The following is an 18532-nucleotide window of genomic DNA, read 5'->3' on the forward strand; positions in this document are numbered from 1 at the left end:
TTTAATGCTTACATGCGTCTCTATGATGGAGAGCCCCTTATATACGGCGGTGGTTCTCAATGTGGTCCCAGGGACCCCTAGATCAACCTTTTTTAAAAAGGTTCTATATAGCACAAAAACACTCCGCTGTTGTTATGAGTCAGAAAACCTTTTTCAATAATACCTAGAACACTTTTTGCTAAGAATGTATAATATATAGAACTGTTCACATATAGAACGGAATATAGAACTCTCCTTTTTTGCTATACACTTATAGTATATATACCATTTTTAAAGAGAAAGAGGAAGTGGACAAAGTAGCACAGGTGTTCCTTACTAGAACTATTTACATGGTTCGTGAAGGTTTGTGGTTTTATACATAATCATTGCTTTACTAAAGAACCCTTGAAGAACTATTCTTTAATGTAAGAATAATGTAATGTAATTACATGTAATGTAATGTAATTGTTTTTTTTTCATATCACTCATAGTTTTGCTAAAGGGTCATTTTTCTGGGCTTTTTACACCTCAGCAAATCATTTGTTGTGGAAACCAATAAAGAAATTTTAAAAAGGTCCATGAAAATCCCTAAAAAAAGTTTTCATTTTTCATAATCTTGTAATTGTGATAGGATGAAGGACAAACAAGACCGTAGTTACATGTTCTATGGAAAACAAAAGCTCTCCAAGCGCAGTAACATAGTGAATGGAATAAATTAGGTTCAACATGAAGCAGGGGTTACTCTGGCAAGAATACACAAACATCAACCCTGCAGGAGCGTCAGTCTTCTGCTGAAAATGAGAGAAATGGAAAGAGAGAGGGGGAGGGGGAGGGGGATGGGGGGTCATTCCGGTTTGATGAATTTGATGTTCAGTGCATATTCCCACATACTTAGTTTTCAGCAAGGCAAAACATACTGTTCATTTTTTTGGTTTAACCAAGATTTTGTTTAACATGAGACACTTTCTTGGGGAGCTGCATGTAGCGCCACATCACTAAACATTCGTCCTTGTTTATTTTACTTTACTTTATTTTAATCTAAGACATGAATAATTCATTTGAAACTGGCTTGATACCACATGAAGTAGAATCTTTAGGTTAAAAAAACTTTTTTTAAACAAAAGAGTTCTTTGAGAAATAGACCATGTATGCTTCCCTAAATAACCATATTTGGAGACATTTGTGACTATGGGGAAAATTTTACATTTTAAAAGGACCTTAAAAGAAAATTAAAAGAACTTTTTACAAAAATGATTGACCCATTCATTTGAAAGGTTTTCTAGGGAACCCAAAGATTTTGGCACCTTTGTATTTAAAGGTATACTGTAATAATTATTTTCAATTCTTTCAAAATATCGAACCTAAACAATGTGGAGTGAAGCAGTTTCATAGTTCAGTTCCGGCCAAATGAGTCCTTCGAATGAAATGAATTAAAGCAAAGTAACAAAAAGCTAGATTTTTCATCTTATAAATCTCATACACATGTAAAATCAACCTATTTTCTATTTATTAGAGTGAAATAGACCACACAGTATAATGGCAGTTTATAAATGATGTTTCATTTTTGACTTAAAGTTGTCTATTTCATGTAAATATCATGGCTATGACTTGTGTTATAGAGTGAGTGTTGCACCTTGTTTTCCACTGTGGAAGACTCAGCAGGGCTCTGTTTACAGCATGTGACGTGAGCGACTAAAACAAGCTTCATCCCTGCCTGATAATGAAGATGTAATGTAATGCAGTAATTTCTGCAACAAGCCCTTATAAATAAATAACAGCTAATGGAGCATTGTCCATATAGAAAGAGATGCCTCCCCCACCATACCCCCACGCCAGCCCCCACCTGGTGGTGTATTTGGGTGGCATGTCCTGTTAGAGAGGAATGAATGGTGATAAACAGGCCTTAGTGCTGTCTCAGCTGCTCAGCGTGCAGCAAGGCGTCTGATAGCTGCCTTCCTGCACTTACCTCCCTTATTGATAATGGGTCAGGCTGCTAAGGATTAATGCCCAGGTTGTGTAATGGACAACGATGCAGTCATGAAGGCGCTGAGCTTTCCTTGCTCTGTGTTCAATTCAATCAGCTTATCATCAGAGAGGATTGATTTTCAAAAAACTACAGCACCTGTTAAAGCTACTCTGAGAGCATCTAAATGGAAACAAGTTTCCATGTTCTAGAATGTCCTGAATGTTTTCCGTGCCAGTGAATTTGTCCCATACAAGTGCAGTGAAAAGTCAGACCTCTCATTATTTTATTTCCAGTCAAAATAGCCACGAGTAAAAGCATTTTTTCAGGAGATATTTTATTAGTTATAAGATAATCTACTTGCATAAGGAAGGGGAAAAAAGACAAGACTTTCTAGAGTTGGAGTTGAAAAAATGTTTTTAAAATGTAGCAAAAATTGGACTCCTAACAATCATGCAAGACCTAGTAGACCACCAAACTGGCATCATCAGATAAACAGAACTTTCATCCTTGGGAGATGGGAGGAAATCAAGCTCCAGTCTTGCTTCACAGCTGAACAAATCCACAGGTGATTCTTTCCATCCTTCCACTGTGAGAAGACGACTCAATGCTATGGGCCTGAAAGGATGTGTAACTGTCAAGAAGCTGTTACGGAGAAAAGGGAATAAACAAAAAACAATAAATCAAACAACGCTGCTGGTGTTCTCAGATCAATGGACTGACCACACTAGAATCCATACCTTAACTTTGTCAAATTATTTCTTACACTAACAACTATATTTTTTAGAACAACAAAAATGCATTTAAATCAGAAGTAACATTTTGTTATTATCTGTATATAGTCATTTATTTATTTACAAAGCTTTTGTATGCAGTGTGGATCCCACATTCACACAATAAACTAGGGCATAGGCACGGGACTTTCCATTGAATTTGACCACCCACTATCTGATATTTCGAGCAACAGAGGTTAAAGAGACAGTTTGGGTACTGGGCTATTTGGCTTGTCTTTGATTTTCTGGGATCAAACAGCGAGTACAGAGCATGCAGGCAGGCTTGCAGAAGGAACCATGAGAATTAACCCCTTATTGTTCAGTAAGTTTTAATCACTCGCTCTACTACCATACAACTCACATTTAAATACAATGAAAATATCTGAGAGCTCTTCCATGAGACAGAGTTCTATCTATAACCAATTTCTCATCCCTCTCTCTCATCTATATTAATCTCATACATCAAATCATTTTTACAGTGAAATAAGCCACACAGTATGCTGTGTTACACTGCCGTTTTAATCAATGACATTTGATTTTTCTTTCTGCTGACAAATTCCATAATGTAAAATAATTGCTCCTTTAATTGAGCTTTTAAACTGCATCCATAGCTTTTTGGTTATTGTTTTTGGTTATTAATATATATATATATATATATATATATATATATTATACATACATACATTTTCTAAGCCACTTCTCCCTCAGGGTTGCGGTGGGGGGGGGGGGGGGGGGGATGTTGGGGTGCTGGAGCCTATCCTAGCAGTCATTGGGCGGAAGGCAGGATACACCCGATACACCCATCGACAGGTTGCCAGTCCATCACAGGGCAATATATATATATATATATATATATATATATATATATATATATATATATATATGTGTGTGTGTGTGTGTGTGTGTGTGTGTGATCAGTACTTTTGTTCATTAAAGTGAGGAGCTCATTGGAATTGTTGTATGGTTCTAGGAAAACATAAAAGAAACGTTTTCAGGCACTTTTTGGCTTTGTTGTTTAGTATACCTGCAATGACTGTGTATTCTTAAGTAAAAAAAAATAAAATGTACTCAGGCGCCACAATTTAATACCATTATTATTTTGCAGCACAGCCTTTGTTGACTCATACATTTTGGAGATAATAAATAATCCACTTTTTGCAGCATTGTGTTTTAATGTTTATTCATTTCTCTCAGCAAACTGCCTTCAGTTGCTTATGAGGTTCCCTCTGTTTCAGAAGATTGACTAGGCCAAGCACTTTCACTTTCCTTTTATAAAACCTATCTTGAGTTCTTTTGGTTGAATATTTGACTGCGTAGTCCAACTTCTGCCCAGTTTCTCGGTAGCTGAGATTTAATTCTCCACTAATATGTTCAAGAACATTGCTCCATATTTCCTAAATGATGTGTAATAAGCCAGTCCTGTTTACAGAGAAGCAGACCCAGGTCATGATACTCCCACCTCCTTACTTCACAGTAGATGTGGTGTTCTTGAGATCATGTTTGCGACCCTTCACTTTCCAAACATGGCATAAGAATGACCAAAGGGTTATTTGTCTCCTCTGACCAGGGCACACTGTTCTAAAAGAGTTCTGATTTGTCTACTTGCTCATGTGTTAAGTTTTGTTGTGTCTTGTCTTATAAGAGAGGAGTTTTGCACTTGGCCTAGGAAGGGAAATGATTGTGGTGCAGTTCATTGCTTATTGCTACTTTCAGGTTGTCCTTATATGTGCACAGGACATGAATACTTGTATCCCTTCACTGTAAAATTATATTGCTTTAGGTGTCTTTTAACTTTAAAAAGTTCTTCACACTCCCACATCTCATTTATAGATATGGTCCTTTAAAAAAACATCTCAGTGAAATGTTCAAAAGTGGCTCCAAAGAACGATCTATAGTACCCTTATTTTAAGAATGTAGCCATGAGAGTGAGTTATGAGAATAAGGCCTTTAGGGTTTGAAAGGGATTAAGAGGAAAGAGGAGGGGGCCCTGTCTGATGAGGGGCAGCATAGTCCCCCCCTGCCCTGTCTCAGGCACACCATACACACACACACACTGCAAATCTCCAATGATCCTCATCAGCAGTAGACAGGCAAGGCGGGCTGTGAACCGCTGCCGTTTCCTCTGGGGCCTCCCTCCTGGCTGGGGTTGGGGTGGGGTGGGGGGGTGGAGAACTGCAATCCCACCCAGTCAAAGTGCTCACTCAGACACACGCACACACAAAAACACACACACACACACAGAGCAACTCTCCACAGGAAAAGCTGGAGACAGAATGCAGAGCAGCACCTCACAGCAGCCTCGGCGTGCAGTGGCAGCCCAAAAGGGATCCTCCTCTACTTTGATAGTTGCTTAATTACTCATGTGATGCCACACAGATGTCTGGGGGGGCTCCAGCCGAAAGTTTGCCCCACTCGTTCGCTGACTGACTGACTGAGTGACAGGATCCAAGGGAAGGCAGACATTTAAGGAGCGGTAGGTGAAAAACCAGGAGTCATTCATAATTTATCAGCGGAGCAGTTTACGGGCTGTCACGGATCCCTGTAGTGCCAGGCTGATGCTAAACTGTGATGCTACTTGAAGGGCTGTCTGCTAAATAGTTCTTTGTGTACCAGGTGGCGGCAGGGACTTTGAACAGGAAATGCATCTCGCCTCTGAAGTGTTTCTCTGCTGTCACCATTATGAAAAGAGGCTCGAAAGTAGTCTGAAGGAGATGGGACCTGATTAACTTTTGCTTTTAGTGAACGTTTATCTTGGTTTTACTCATGTGACGTGATTGCTACGAAAAATCTTAGATCAAGAATAAGGGTTTTTTTGCATGCTCTGATGGCTTCGCTACTTGCTTTTAGCCCTTAAATGGCCAGGACCAGCTAGCTTGTCCAAACTTTAATTACACACATCTATAATTTGAGAGTAACTCAGCCAATTTGCATTGTAGTTAGTGAATAATGAGCATTAGGGTGTAATAAGACTGATTTTAGGGGTAAATGTAAATGTTTATAATGGCTTGTGATTAGAAACAACTGTTGACTGGTTACTGCTGACATGCATGTCATACTTACTTGAACTTCAAAAGCTGTGTCTAGAAAAATGTTACAGGTTCAGAGATTCCCAAGAAGACTATTTCCAAAAGTTTCTGATTAAATAGATTTTTTTAATCCCTAAATTGTATTATCTACTAAAAAGCCACAAAACAGCTGATGCTAATAGCTCTTCACTCTTCCCTATTACTCATCACGTTGTTTATAGATTGGGAGACAAGATTGAGTTGTTTCGATCTTCTTCAAAACCTTGTGTTGTTGAGGACTATCAGTCATTGGAGTACTTTGTGACTGACTGGCTGTGCCTAGATTCACAAACATTCTACCCCCCTCCCCACCCCACAAATCCCTCTATTGTGTAACCCGGCTGCGGAGGGATCTAAAAAGTTTGCCTCTTTTATGTTGAAGTGGCCCTTTGTTTGGGAAACCGCCAGTCCGAAATCTCAAATCAGAACCAGAGAGAGAAGAAGCTGCAAAAAAGAAATAAATAAACAGAAAAGGAAAAGGAAGGGGGTGGAAAAATAACGCAATAGGCCTGCCACAGCGCATATGTGCCATTAGCACCATGCCAGCGCTGATGGGTATTTGCAGGGGATGATGGGAGAGGCGACGTCTCGTCCCGTAGCATCACAGTAACTCATGCTGGCATGCTCCATCTGTGCTCCTTCACTAAATCCCTTTTGAAGTTGCGAGGAAGTTTCACTGATCTGTTGTTGTACTTTTAAACAATTCTCTTTGATTTTGTCACATTCCGAAGCCCTTTCACAGCAGTGCTGCCGTTTGTCTTTGTGCGCATTGTTCCAACAAGAGACAGAGTCAAATTATGCTTATACAAAAGAAATGAAACCTGTCTCAAACTAAGATTTGCTCTAAATTAAGCCTATCTTACCTTCTCCTGTTTCTCTCCTGTCCCTCAGCCTTGCCGTGTCTATAATTGGACTCTTATCAGCTTATCTGCAGATCGGAGAGTGGAATGTGTTCAGCAATGGTCTCTACGACACTACATGTGTTGTTGCTAATGGCCATCATGGCCGCTGGTGGAATGGCTCAGATAAACAGCACAGAGGACCTTCCTGGCTCTTCCTGGCCTTTCTCCACCACCGTTCAGCCCAGGGAGAGCCACAGCGGGCCAGGGAACCTCCCAGGCCCAAGGCCCACTTTCAGAGTAGCTACAACAGGGAACAGCACCATGGGTATGAAGGACAGGACACGCCCCCCACCCTGTGTGGTTTCGACCTCTGTTAAGGCCGCTTTCAAGGTCATAAACACTATCATTTCCTGTGTGGTGTTCGTGGTGGGCATGGTAGGCAATGCCACCGTGCTAAGGATTATCTACCAGCACAAGTGCATGAGGAATGGACCTAATGCCCTCATCGCCAGTCTGGCCCTAGGTGACCTCATCTACATCGCCATAGATATTCCCATAAACGTCTACAAGGTAGGCACCAAGCCCTGAACTACTCTATCAACAGCTCTATCTGGTAGCGAGATCTAGCTCTGAACTCTCAAATATGTCCCCATTAATATTTACTTAGATTGTCTTGAAAGCCTAAGCACTCAAGATAATTAAAAACTCACTCCAAATGTGGCCAATCATCAATGTTTGGTGTCAAAGCTTCTTTAAGGACTGTAAGCTTGTACTTTTTTGATTAGTTTCATGCTAACCACACGTCAAATGTCACACATTTGACTAAAACCATAAGTCGTTAAGTAATCTCAATTGCAAATGCTTCTGTGATGTCCGCTGCTGTATGGCATACTGTTACATAATAATGACCTTTAGGTTTCAAGATGTCTATTGCATATTTTGGGAAAAATACTTTTCCATACTTTTCTCCATAAGAAAAAATCTGTGTTTGTCCAGTTAGCAGCATTGAAATCCCTATGAGGTTAAGTGTAGACTGCTATAATTCAGTGGTATGTGCATCTATATTGAGTGGACAAAATACTAGTCTTTATTATAGTCTACATTCTTTTTGAAAGACTTGCTTCCAGATATTTTTCCACAGTACAAGTTCAGTCTTAGAAGTTTGCATTTCCTGTGTACGTATTACAATCCAAGTGATCCTGAACATATTTCATCATATTGAGGTCTGGACTCTGGTGTGGTCAGTTCATTGCTCTGAGAACACCAGCAGCTGTTTGATTAGCAAATGTTCTTTTTTTTATCTATTTCCTTTTTTTAGTAACAGCTTCTTGACAGCTTGACAGCACATTCTTTCAGACTTTCATTCAGTGTTGAGTTGTCTTCTCACAGTAGAGGGAGTGTTCTTAGATCTTAAGCAAAATTGGAGCTTGATTTTTTAATTTCTTTAAAAGATGAAAGCTTTAAGTAATGTTTTTTTGATGGTAACAGTTTTGGTGGTCTACCAGGGCTTACATAGTTATTAGCCTCATTTTCTCTAAAGCTTTTAATGGTTTTTGGAACTCAAGTTTTGCTGACTCCTTTTTTTTACTGATTTTCTTTTTCCTTTTCCATATTCAAGTGAATGATTATTGGATTTATCTTCTAAGCTATTAATAACTTGTACTTAATGGATGTTTTGACTTAAAATAATAAAAAGTAAGGGTAGTTTCTGCCTTCTGTACAGTGCTGTTGGTCTCATGTTTCAGGAGACCATAACAAGTAAGTCAAATGAACATATTCTAAAATCAATTGTACAAGCATCGTGTTTGGTTTTACATCTTTTATTGACTTTCTTATGTATGTGATCCATGGTGTAGCCATTTCCAGATCCTGCTTGATTTTGGATTCCATGCTTAAATGATTCTTTGCATGGTGATGGAAAATGTGTTGTCTGTGGTTGTATATGCTGTGTATATGTTGTGTATGGTTCTATATAGAAGCTTTCTGCAAATGATCCTATGTAGCTCAAAAAACGTTCAACTATTGTTAAGATATTAAGAATGTAACAATAGAAGAACCCTTGCTTGGGCTGTATAGGACCATTTTCAAAAAGGTTTTATACAGAACCATATACAACACATTCTCCATCAACTGTAAGAAACATTTCTTCATGCAAACCATTTAGAATTGGTTCCAAACAGAACCATTCCTTTTACTAAAGAACCCTTGAAGAACTTATCAAATAAATACATAGTGCTTGGATAAAATACTTTTTTAAACCAATTTATGTAGGTGTCTAAAGTGTTTGCACTGTACAGTACATGCTGTACATGGAGAGAGAGGGATGACAAAAGGTTCTAGGACTGAGAGTCAGAGAGTGTAAAGCAGGAGGACACAGTGTGAAGTTTAACAGCTACTCAGAATCTCCCAGCACACTGTGCTGTGGCCACAGAGTGTAGTGATGATGGCAGCAGGGACAGGGCCAGCTAAAATAAGCACAGAGGTTTGGACAGAGTGCATCAGCCCTACATGGCCTGATGTGTTGTCACTTCTTAAACTCTGCTCTTATCTCCTCTCATCCTTCAGGCCAGCATTCAGCAACATCCGCTAAGCAAAGACCTGCAGTGAAAAAAATCATTCAGTGTTAGGAAGCTGCTTACAAAGGTTGTATTCACTTATTTTGAAGCAGAGTGGACTCAAATCTGCTCCAAAGGTCATTTCTTAAAGGCAGAGATCAATTGATTGTCATAATCTTTGAGTGTGAAATAGATGGCATGGAATAGAAGGGCTATTTTGGTTAGAATATAATTTTTTTGTGTCTGATAATAAAGAGCTTTTCCACAACTAATGCAGTAGGGAATTTGACACCAGGGATGCAAGCCTGGCTTTTTCCGATTTGCACCTTTACCAACAAGATGATTGGTTTATTTTGCTGAAACAATGTCCATGTTAACCATTATACACTGTTCCATTCAAATTTTAGCCAATGAACTTCCTTTCTTCCTTTCTGATAACCTTTTGATGTTTTGGTTGTGTCAATTTCCTTCTTTTCAATGATGCACACCCTTGGTGTAACGCCGGGGAGCAAGGAGGCGGATGCATATGCGGAGATAAGCGACGTTTATTATGGGCAAATCCAAAGTCAGGGTCGAGACAGTCCAGGGTCATAGAACAAACACATAGAGATCGCGGGACAGACATGACAATAAAGAACACAAAATCTCAAAGATAGAAACAGTACAACCAGAACATCAAACTCCAACAAATCAAACAAAGACCAGCAAAACAAAGGGCAAAGCACAGGGCTTAAGTAACAGGGTAAACGAGGGACAGGCGGGAAACAGGTGGAGACAATCAGGGATGGAGTCATGAAACGAGGGGGCTGGACTAGGAAACCAAATCAAACGCATATGGCCTAAACCAAAACAGGACTGGGAGGGGCCAATCGTGACACTTGGGCCAGTTTCCTCCTTTTCAATGATGTACCCTTTTTGGAGCATCTGCAGCTTTATGTTAATGGTTCACTGGGGATGCTTTGTAGATGCTCATCTGTGGCTACTTCTGTAAAATACCTTAAGTACTTATCTTGAGTTAAATACTTAAGAGCTAAATTTAAAGTTCATGTTTATACTTCTATGTAAATTTTGTAACTGCAAAAAAAAAGGTAATGTTAAAGCTTAAACTTCAGGTCTAAACCTCAAATTACAATTATATTTGTTTTTTGTTTTTTTTCTTCTTTCTTTGCTGAAGATATTTTATGTGGCTCATTTAAGGTAAAGGGACAATTTATGGCCAAAATTTATTTATTATTCATATTGTTAAATAATGTTAAATACACCTCATATCTGAACAACTTTTCCTGCCACTATCCTAAACTCAACCCAAAACCCAAAACCTTAAGTTCAAGGTATTAACCAGAGAATTGTGAGGTACAAACCTCAAAGTACTAGGTCATTATTTTGGATAACATGATGGTAAGTCCCGAAGCAGTCTAACAAAATTACCCTAGAATGCCCAGCAGGTTCTTGGCATTAACTTTCCAATTCGATTTCTTGCTTGAGTGTTTGGGTTTACAGTACAGTTTTTACACCCTTTATCAGTTTAATAGCTAGAACCTGTCAGTGGAGTTTATACCCCACTTCACAGTTTGGACCCAAGTTAATGTCTAGAATTTAGGGGACTGTAAAAAGAAAGCATTTAAAAACCAGGAACTAATCTTTACCACAGCACTAGCCTTAATCCTTATCCAAAACCACAGAGTTTCACAGAACAATTTGTTAACAATTTGAGCATATCGCTGCTGTCAGAACAAAATGTTGTCTCTCCATTTTTGCTAATTATGATTTTTACCTAATTTGAAAGTGTATGTTGGCCTTTGCATTGTATGTAAACTTCATGAAGGATGGACAAAAAGAAATGGCCCAAAATGATTTTGAAAAAAGTCTGGTTCTATTGACTTACATTAAAAGTAAAGTATGTTTTTTCCTTCTCCTGTAAAGTTATTATTTTGGAGACACAAGGTTTTGTCCCACCAGCAGCAACATGTAAATAAGTTGTAGGGCACTTTCAAAAAGTTATGACTAGATCTTCAGCTTGCCTGACTTGTGTGAGTGAATAAGGGACTGAGTAAGTTATTTACGTATGTATTAAAAAAAGTCTGTAAATTTGTAAAGTTACACATCTCAAAATGCTCTTAAATGCAGCAGTTTGTTAAAGCAAGATCATACGTTTTCTCGTCAGGCAGAAGTGATGAGCATGACCTGTTTTAGATTAATGACATCTGAGTGACTCAGTAGTCCTTCAGACACTTCTCACGCACAAACTCAGAGCTCTCCTGCTATGACACACCCTTCTATGATGAACCGCTGGGCTGTGTATAAACACAGGCAGTCAGGATGCACCCGTGAAGAGTTTCCTCCCCAAACTAGGGTATGATTCCTCCTTTCCTCCTATTTAACATAAGCCAGTTTCTATTCACACGCCACTGCCAAGACCATGAGACAAACAGAACACAGGAAGATACTTTTGTTCTGCTTGTGCTCTGCAGGAGCCTGAGGATAAAGGATGTGAAGCAGGTCCAGCGAGTGGATTTCACTCTTTCTTTAACAAACAGCTAATGGCATGTTCTGCGCTATCCAGATCAGACTAGTGAACATATGGACCATGGAACTGAGGAAGCCAATAAAGTTTAGAGACAAACCTGCATTTTATTCTGGTTTTTGGCTGATTCTCAAAAAAAAAAAGATATTGCACAACAGATGCTACAGTGCTTCTTTTTACATGTGTATTCACATATTAATACACTAAAATGGATAAATATTAAAGTGAAATTACCCCAACTGTACTTGTTCAGCTAAGACATGTTTCAAGACCAAAGTTTGCTACATTAGTTTTGCATTGGATCTATAATGGTAATATAGCTAAAAAAAGTTATGGAAATTTTGACTCTGACAAACTGCATGCCTAAATCATCACATGCTTACCTCAACCTACCCTGGGCCAACACAGATTGTAGCCTAGCAAATCAAATGAGGGAAAATATTTAAGTTTTTGTTGCAAAATACCACTTTTTGAATACCACATTTTCTCTTTATCCATGCTATATTATGATATGATTGATGAAATGAACATCAAAGTGATATTCTTTTCAAATTTCTAGATATCCTAAATTTGTAATTGAAATGAAACCCATTTATTGACTTGCATTTTTTGAAATAATGAAAATTGGTTTATTTCCTGAGAATGCTGTGGTTGTGCTATGGCAGTATATTGTATACATGTATATTAGGTTCTGCATCATTCCTAAATCTGCAAAATATAGTCCATTCAACCAATCTTAAGCTCTGTTTTACTTTCCCAGCCCTCTTATTACTCCTTAGTTTTCACTGCTATCTGTTGTTGCCTCAGGTCATCAGTTCTTTATAAACATGCCAGTGTTGGAATCTGACTCTGTGGTCAGAAGATGCAAAAGTGCAGTCCAGTCCCCAGTTGGGTACAGCCATTGGGTCTCATTCAACAACCATTCTTAACCCACTTAAATCTTCCAAGAGTCTTCTTGTTTGGGATTTGTTTTTAGGTAAAAACAGAATCTACACACACTCTAGAGCACCATGGTGCAAACAATTCTGCAGTTTAAGAATGTGTTTAGAATCTGACATAGACTTTTTCTTAAAGAACAAATTAAAGAAAGAACTTATGAATGTATTGATGTATGAGGCCCATTGTCATCAGTAGTCAGTAGTACCATGCTACTTTTATTACAAAATATAAATATTTACATCGTCATCAGTGGTGAGACATAAATAATCCATTAACAGGGTGGGGTGATGACTGCACTACTGTCTGGAAAAGGCTATAATCTAGTGTAATGGGAGTGTGGGATATAACACATTTGGCAATCGTATCTGTCAAGTTAGCCTCCCCACTTCTTCACAGGCCTACACAAAAATGTATTTCTGCCTAGTGAACAGCCCCAAACTGTGTTGACTTATTCAAGAAACTCACTTGCTTACATGGTTTCTGGCACTGTGTTAATATAGTGTATTGCATTACTAAAAATAATAGTAGCATCTGTCTTGAAGTCTATATTTGGTCTAGATTTTTTGCCCAGTTTTATAGATACCAGTATGCCATACCATGTCAAAAACCACATAAGAAAGTCTATTTGGGTTTACTTAACAATTTGATTTGTTGTGAGGACAATGTGTGACAATTTAGCTGTGCAGCTTGTACAATGCTAATTGGTGGAGTGTATTATTAGCTACATTAAAGTCTAGTGAATTCTTCAGTGAAAAAGTAAAGGAGAAAACCTCATACATGAAATATTATTGACTACATTTGGAGTGACAGGAAACCTGTGTAAAAGTGATTTTTGGTTATTGCCAGATACTCACATTGTATGCGGCACATTTGTCTTCCTTCACTGACTGAGCCTGATTCCTGATTAAGTTCTTGTTCAGCAGTGGTAGACATTGAAAGGGGATAAACCAGTTTTGTGCTCCTATCTTCCTTGCAGCTCCTGATGAGTGAATTCCCATTGGCTCACACCTCATTTGGTCAGTTCCTGTGTAAGCTGGTGCCCTTCCTCCAGAAAGCGTCTGTAGGCATCACAGTGCTGAACTTGTGTGCTCTCAGTGTGGACAGGTATGTCAAGAGTTATACCTCTGAAGTCTCTGCGTGTTTGTTGCAGCTTGTCTTTTATAGTACACTTTCATTTTGAAAGAGTGTGTTTTATACACAGTGGTTCATAATCCCAGTGTAGACAAACTGGTATACTGTTTAATCCCTTAACCTGCCAGCTAAATGTTCAGTTGTTCATCTTAAATTGCCCATAGTTCACTTTTTTGAAAAAGAGTTTGTGGAAATACGTCATTTTTTTCTATAATATGTCAAAACAAAGTTCACTTCACAGTCCATACAGTCCATATATGGAAACTTAACTGCTTATGTTTTGAGTTGGTTGTCAACTATCATATGTAGATACTGTATCATATGTAAATACTGACATATTCACACTACAGAAATGAAGCCCTGTCAATTCTCGCTGAAGTTATAAAGAGTGTTTCTAGCTGAACTGCTTTTTGGTGCAATACAAGGTAGCCAATCAGAGCAAAGTTCATTTGCATATATCAGTCTTTTTAAATCACAGTAACAAAAACACTTGTTCAATTCTGTGGGATAAAGAAATGTTGGGAAAAACTTAAAATGAATTATTATGTTTTAGTACGTAAAACCACACAAATGTAAGTGTACTTGTGACATTCCCATATAAATAAAAGTAATGCATGACCATGTTGTATAAATGCATGGGAACAAGATCCTAATGCATGTCCACGACTTAGTCATGGGGGCAAGATAATTAAGTCTTACTAAGGTATGGGAACAAGAACCTTATTAAGCTGTGGTTTTGTTGTGTTCTTTTGTTCCCATGCCTTACTAAGTCGTGGCCACGCAGTAGGACCTGAAGTAAATGAAAAACTGGCAAAAGTCCTCAGAGCAAACCTGTAGTAAGAACAGCAGTGGCCATTAGAAGTCAGTTATTTGCAATTTGATGATGTTCACTAATAATATCTAGACTTCCTGTTAACAAAGAATGTGAATCAAATGCATGTAGCTCATTGTAATTCATTATGTAAGTATGTGATTAATTATGCTTTCTTATAATTATGTTTAAACCACGCACAAGAAAAATAGTCCCTGACATGAGAAGGTTAAAATGATAGACTGACATTTAATATTTAGGCTTAGAGAGGCAGAGAACTGTGATTTATTCTTTCTGCCTTTCTTTAGTTTGGCCCATTGAACTTTCCCTCATCTGATATTTAACCCTGAGGCCAGGCTGAGGTGAAGGAGCAGGTTTTTGGGGATCAGGTTAGTGTTGGGGTCAGACTCAGGGCAAATGGTGGAATGAAGAGTAATGGTTTCAAACTGAGGTTTATATTGTGCCTTTTCACTCTTGTGAAAAAGTGTGTGCGTGTGTGTGTGTGTTTTATCCACACAAGAACAATGAAGGCCTACATAAAACCCTATACATCTATACGGATGCTTCCCATTCACTTCATGCAGTCTGTAGTCTTATGTGTCTTGTAGCTTGCGCTTTCTCATTTGCTCAGTATCTACCCCAAATCAGGAACATATGGCTCTCGCTGAGACGAAGGTTGTTTTCTCAACCCAACCAAATGGAATGCATGCCCTCTGACTTCATATATTTTCACTGTGACATCAAACATATGCTGTGCTGACATTAACATGGCCTGGAAATATTCACATGGAGGCATCATAGATGAATCTTTTGCAATAGGCAGCTCATTAGCTACTGTTTTTTGTTTGGAAATTAAAGTAAACATGAAAGCTGATTTATTCCAAGTAAAGTTAGGAGGCATTTTTTTTAGTTTTATAGTTTTGCTATACAATTTAAATATAATTACAATGCAATCACATATAATTACTACATAATTACTGTATAATTACATAAAATATATTGCTTTATAAAAGCAATTCCTTTCATATTTGCTCTTTTGACTTTTTTCCAGCTTTTCAAAGCATTCAAATCATAAAAAAACACTCCTTCTCTGCTGACAAATATGAATGTGTTGTGGATTGGAAGTTTTAACAGAAATTCACAGCCTCAAGTATGAAGCAATATCAAATTACACTTTGCTTTTGTTTTTGAAAATGCCTTAGGAAGTAGTAATATCACTGTGTACAGCATAAACAGATGAGTGCAGATCATCTTTTTTTCCCTCTGACAAGTTAAATGATAACTTACAAAACGACTTAATCTCAAGCTTTCTATGCAGTGGCTTTGTAAGAGCAGTTCCCATGAAATGCTCCGGAGGAAAGATTAATGGATTTGCTAATTTGGGGTGGGGTTAGGGGGGCAGGATGCTGAGTTGTCGGGCCTCTGGTTCAATCAGAGCAGTCCCACAAGTTTGTAAGGTCAGCTGTAATGGCCACCTCTTCCTCTTTGGGGACCAAACGTGCTCCGCACAAGTTTGAGTACATGCTTTCCGTAAAAAAAGTCTATGTTCAGCTTGTCTATTTAGACCAATAAAATGGTACATTTGACTTTTTTAAGATTTTCAACTTTTGTTGGATGTGTTTCTTCATTTGTTCTTCACAAGGTGTACTAACTTATCTGCAAATCACTTACTATAGACAAATGGAACATTCATCTAAGCAATGTTTGTCTGTGTTTTTGCTGTTTTAATACTTTTAAGATATTGTTGTTGCACTCACTCCATCCAAACATTATGCCAAAGTAGTACACCATCAATACATTCAGCTGTGTAGTATCTATAGTATGGTAGTATGTGGTTTTGGATGCAATTTTGTCAACAAATCACTATTTTCTTATTTTGAATTTCAACCATTATTACTTACGGCATGAGAATGGGTTTCTTCATACTTAGCACACTAAAAAATCACAAGGCAGGACAGACAAAGGCAGAAACAGAGCAAAACTATAGTAAGAATGCAGCAGGCTGACCATTTGCTGGTTTTACAGAGTGAGCCGTCTTAAGGATATTGACACATATGTAATCGCGCCTTGCCATTGGGAAAGAAATGCAAGACTGGCTTAATTTCGTCAGAGCACAGCTGCTTTTGATTTGTTTCCAGTCAGCAACGAGGAAATGTTGAGCATATCTTGTCTGATTCATGTCCCCGAGTAGTGTTAGTCTGGCTGCTTTTTCTCCCCCCGCTGTTCGAGCGTTTAAAAGGTAGATACAACACCACTTAGTAAAATAGTAATGCACCATTGTTGTTAAACAGGAATATTCAAGTGTGTCATGAAAAATATATACTTACACATAAAATCTTGATGCACCATTTTATGGAAACATGCACTCGAGAGGAGTTATTAATGAAACAGACAAGCAAACACGAGTTTGAGCAAAGGAAAAACAAGCAGACTCCTAAACCAGCCAGTAAGAGTCTTTCTCCAAACCATCACAACGAGTGAGCATCACCGCAATATTAACGCACAAACCGCTCTTTTCATTAAACTTAAATTAACCTTTTCTGAGATTGCAGGCTTGTTGCTGTGAGTCAAAGTCAACATTTGAACTGTGCTGCAGCTGCGTTATTCTGCTATCGGTACACTTGCTGCAGCATAAGTCCCTGTTTGGTTTCAATTTACAGATCTGATTGAGTCCTTAAACCGGTGCGCAGGTCCTGGACATCTGCAAAATTATAACAGCATGATACTGTTCAGGAAACATAATATGCGTTAAAATATTTCATTTTTTGGAGGTTTGCGAATGAGTTGGAACAGCAATGACATCGTTTTCAAGAGTTTCTCAATATCTGTGATGCCCAATGTCTATGATAGATGCTCAGAAATGTTTACTTTGATGTTTTATCATAAAAATAGCATATTGTCACATTGTCCTGCATGTGGGGCTACATTTCCATTGATAACTACAGTATTGTGAAAAAGTCATAGTGAGCCATCTCAGTGGTAAGCTCATTTTTGCTAAGACTATAATAACATTGGAAACATAACAAATTTACGTAAATATAGCAAAGTGTGTGAAATTCCCCCGGTACTGTGGGGGATCCCATGTTGGCTGGCTGCTAACTCACTTGCCATAGTGGCGCTGATGCTAGCTTCAATTTCAACAAAATGTTTGGTTTAACAATTCTTGTTTTTCTTTCTAGCCACACATTAATTGAGATTTTATACATTTCCCTTTTCCGTCTTTAGTTTTAGAAATAGCAGTTCAATCTTTTAACCAGTCTATTGGGAAACTGGGTTTTCAGAGATGCTAATGTGCAGTGGCATATCGTAAATGTTTTACAGTAATCTTGTTTGTAGTTACAGGACTAGGGGTTTAGGGTCTCGCCTTAATTTTTCATCTTGAGTAAAACAATAATACATTTAGAAGAACACACCCTTAAAACTCAGCTTTTAGTAAGATTCTGACATTCACCAATGTTTTCTTATTTGAGATTTGTTTTTAGGTGAGAACAGAATCTACACACACTCAAGAGCACAAAGGGATGAGCAATTCTGCAGTATAAGAACACGTTACGAACGTAGACTTTTTCTTAGGACCATCCTCAAGATGTGACACTGCAGCAGAAATCAGATGCTAGCAAATCGTAAAATTAGAGTTTTAATCTCATACTGGGGATTGATCAAAATCATAAATGGTAAACAGTCCACGAGTCAAAACACAGATCAAAAGGCACAGGGAACCGTATCAAAAGGACAAGGCAAAAAGACGGGAAACAGTTAATCCAAACAATGGTCACAAAAAAACACGAGAAGGCAAACATAACAAACGCTTAGCAAGATCTCAGAGATACAACGCTTCACAGCCTCTCTATACTAAGCCCGGGCTTATGTACAACATCTAAGAAGTCATTTGATAATGTATATAGGTGAACACGATTAGAACTCAGGAGACCTCGAGTGCTGATAGGTAC

At 38.2% G+C, this 18532-nt stretch overlaps 1 protein-coding gene across 1 annotated transcript in view; it reads left to right on the top strand.

Moving 5' to 3' along the window:
• Positions 1 to 4934: 4934 nt before the first annotated feature.
• The window catches only part of ednraa (endothelin receptor type Aa), a 30727-nt gene continuing 17129 nt past the window's right edge, over positions 4935 to 18532 (top strand). Inside the window, exons 1-3 of the mRNA XM_017701440.2 lie at positions 4935 to 5188; positions 6672 to 7192; positions 13617 to 13744. Of these exons, the coding sequence (XP_017556929.1) occupies positions 6728 to 7192; positions 13617 to 13744 (593 nt within the window). The 5' untranslated portion in view covers positions 4935 to 5188; positions 6672 to 6727. The remainder of the gene's footprint in view (positions 5189 to 6671; positions 7193 to 13616; positions 13745 to 18532) is intronic.

Source organism: Pygocentrus nattereri, chromosome 5, assembly GCF_015220715.1.
Source record: "Pygocentrus nattereri isolate fPygNat1 chromosome 5, fPygNat1.pri, whole genome shotgun sequence".
In the NCBI taxonomy this organism is placed as follows: domain Eukaryota; kingdom Metazoa; phylum Chordata; class Actinopteri; order Characiformes; family Serrasalmidae; genus Pygocentrus; species Pygocentrus nattereri.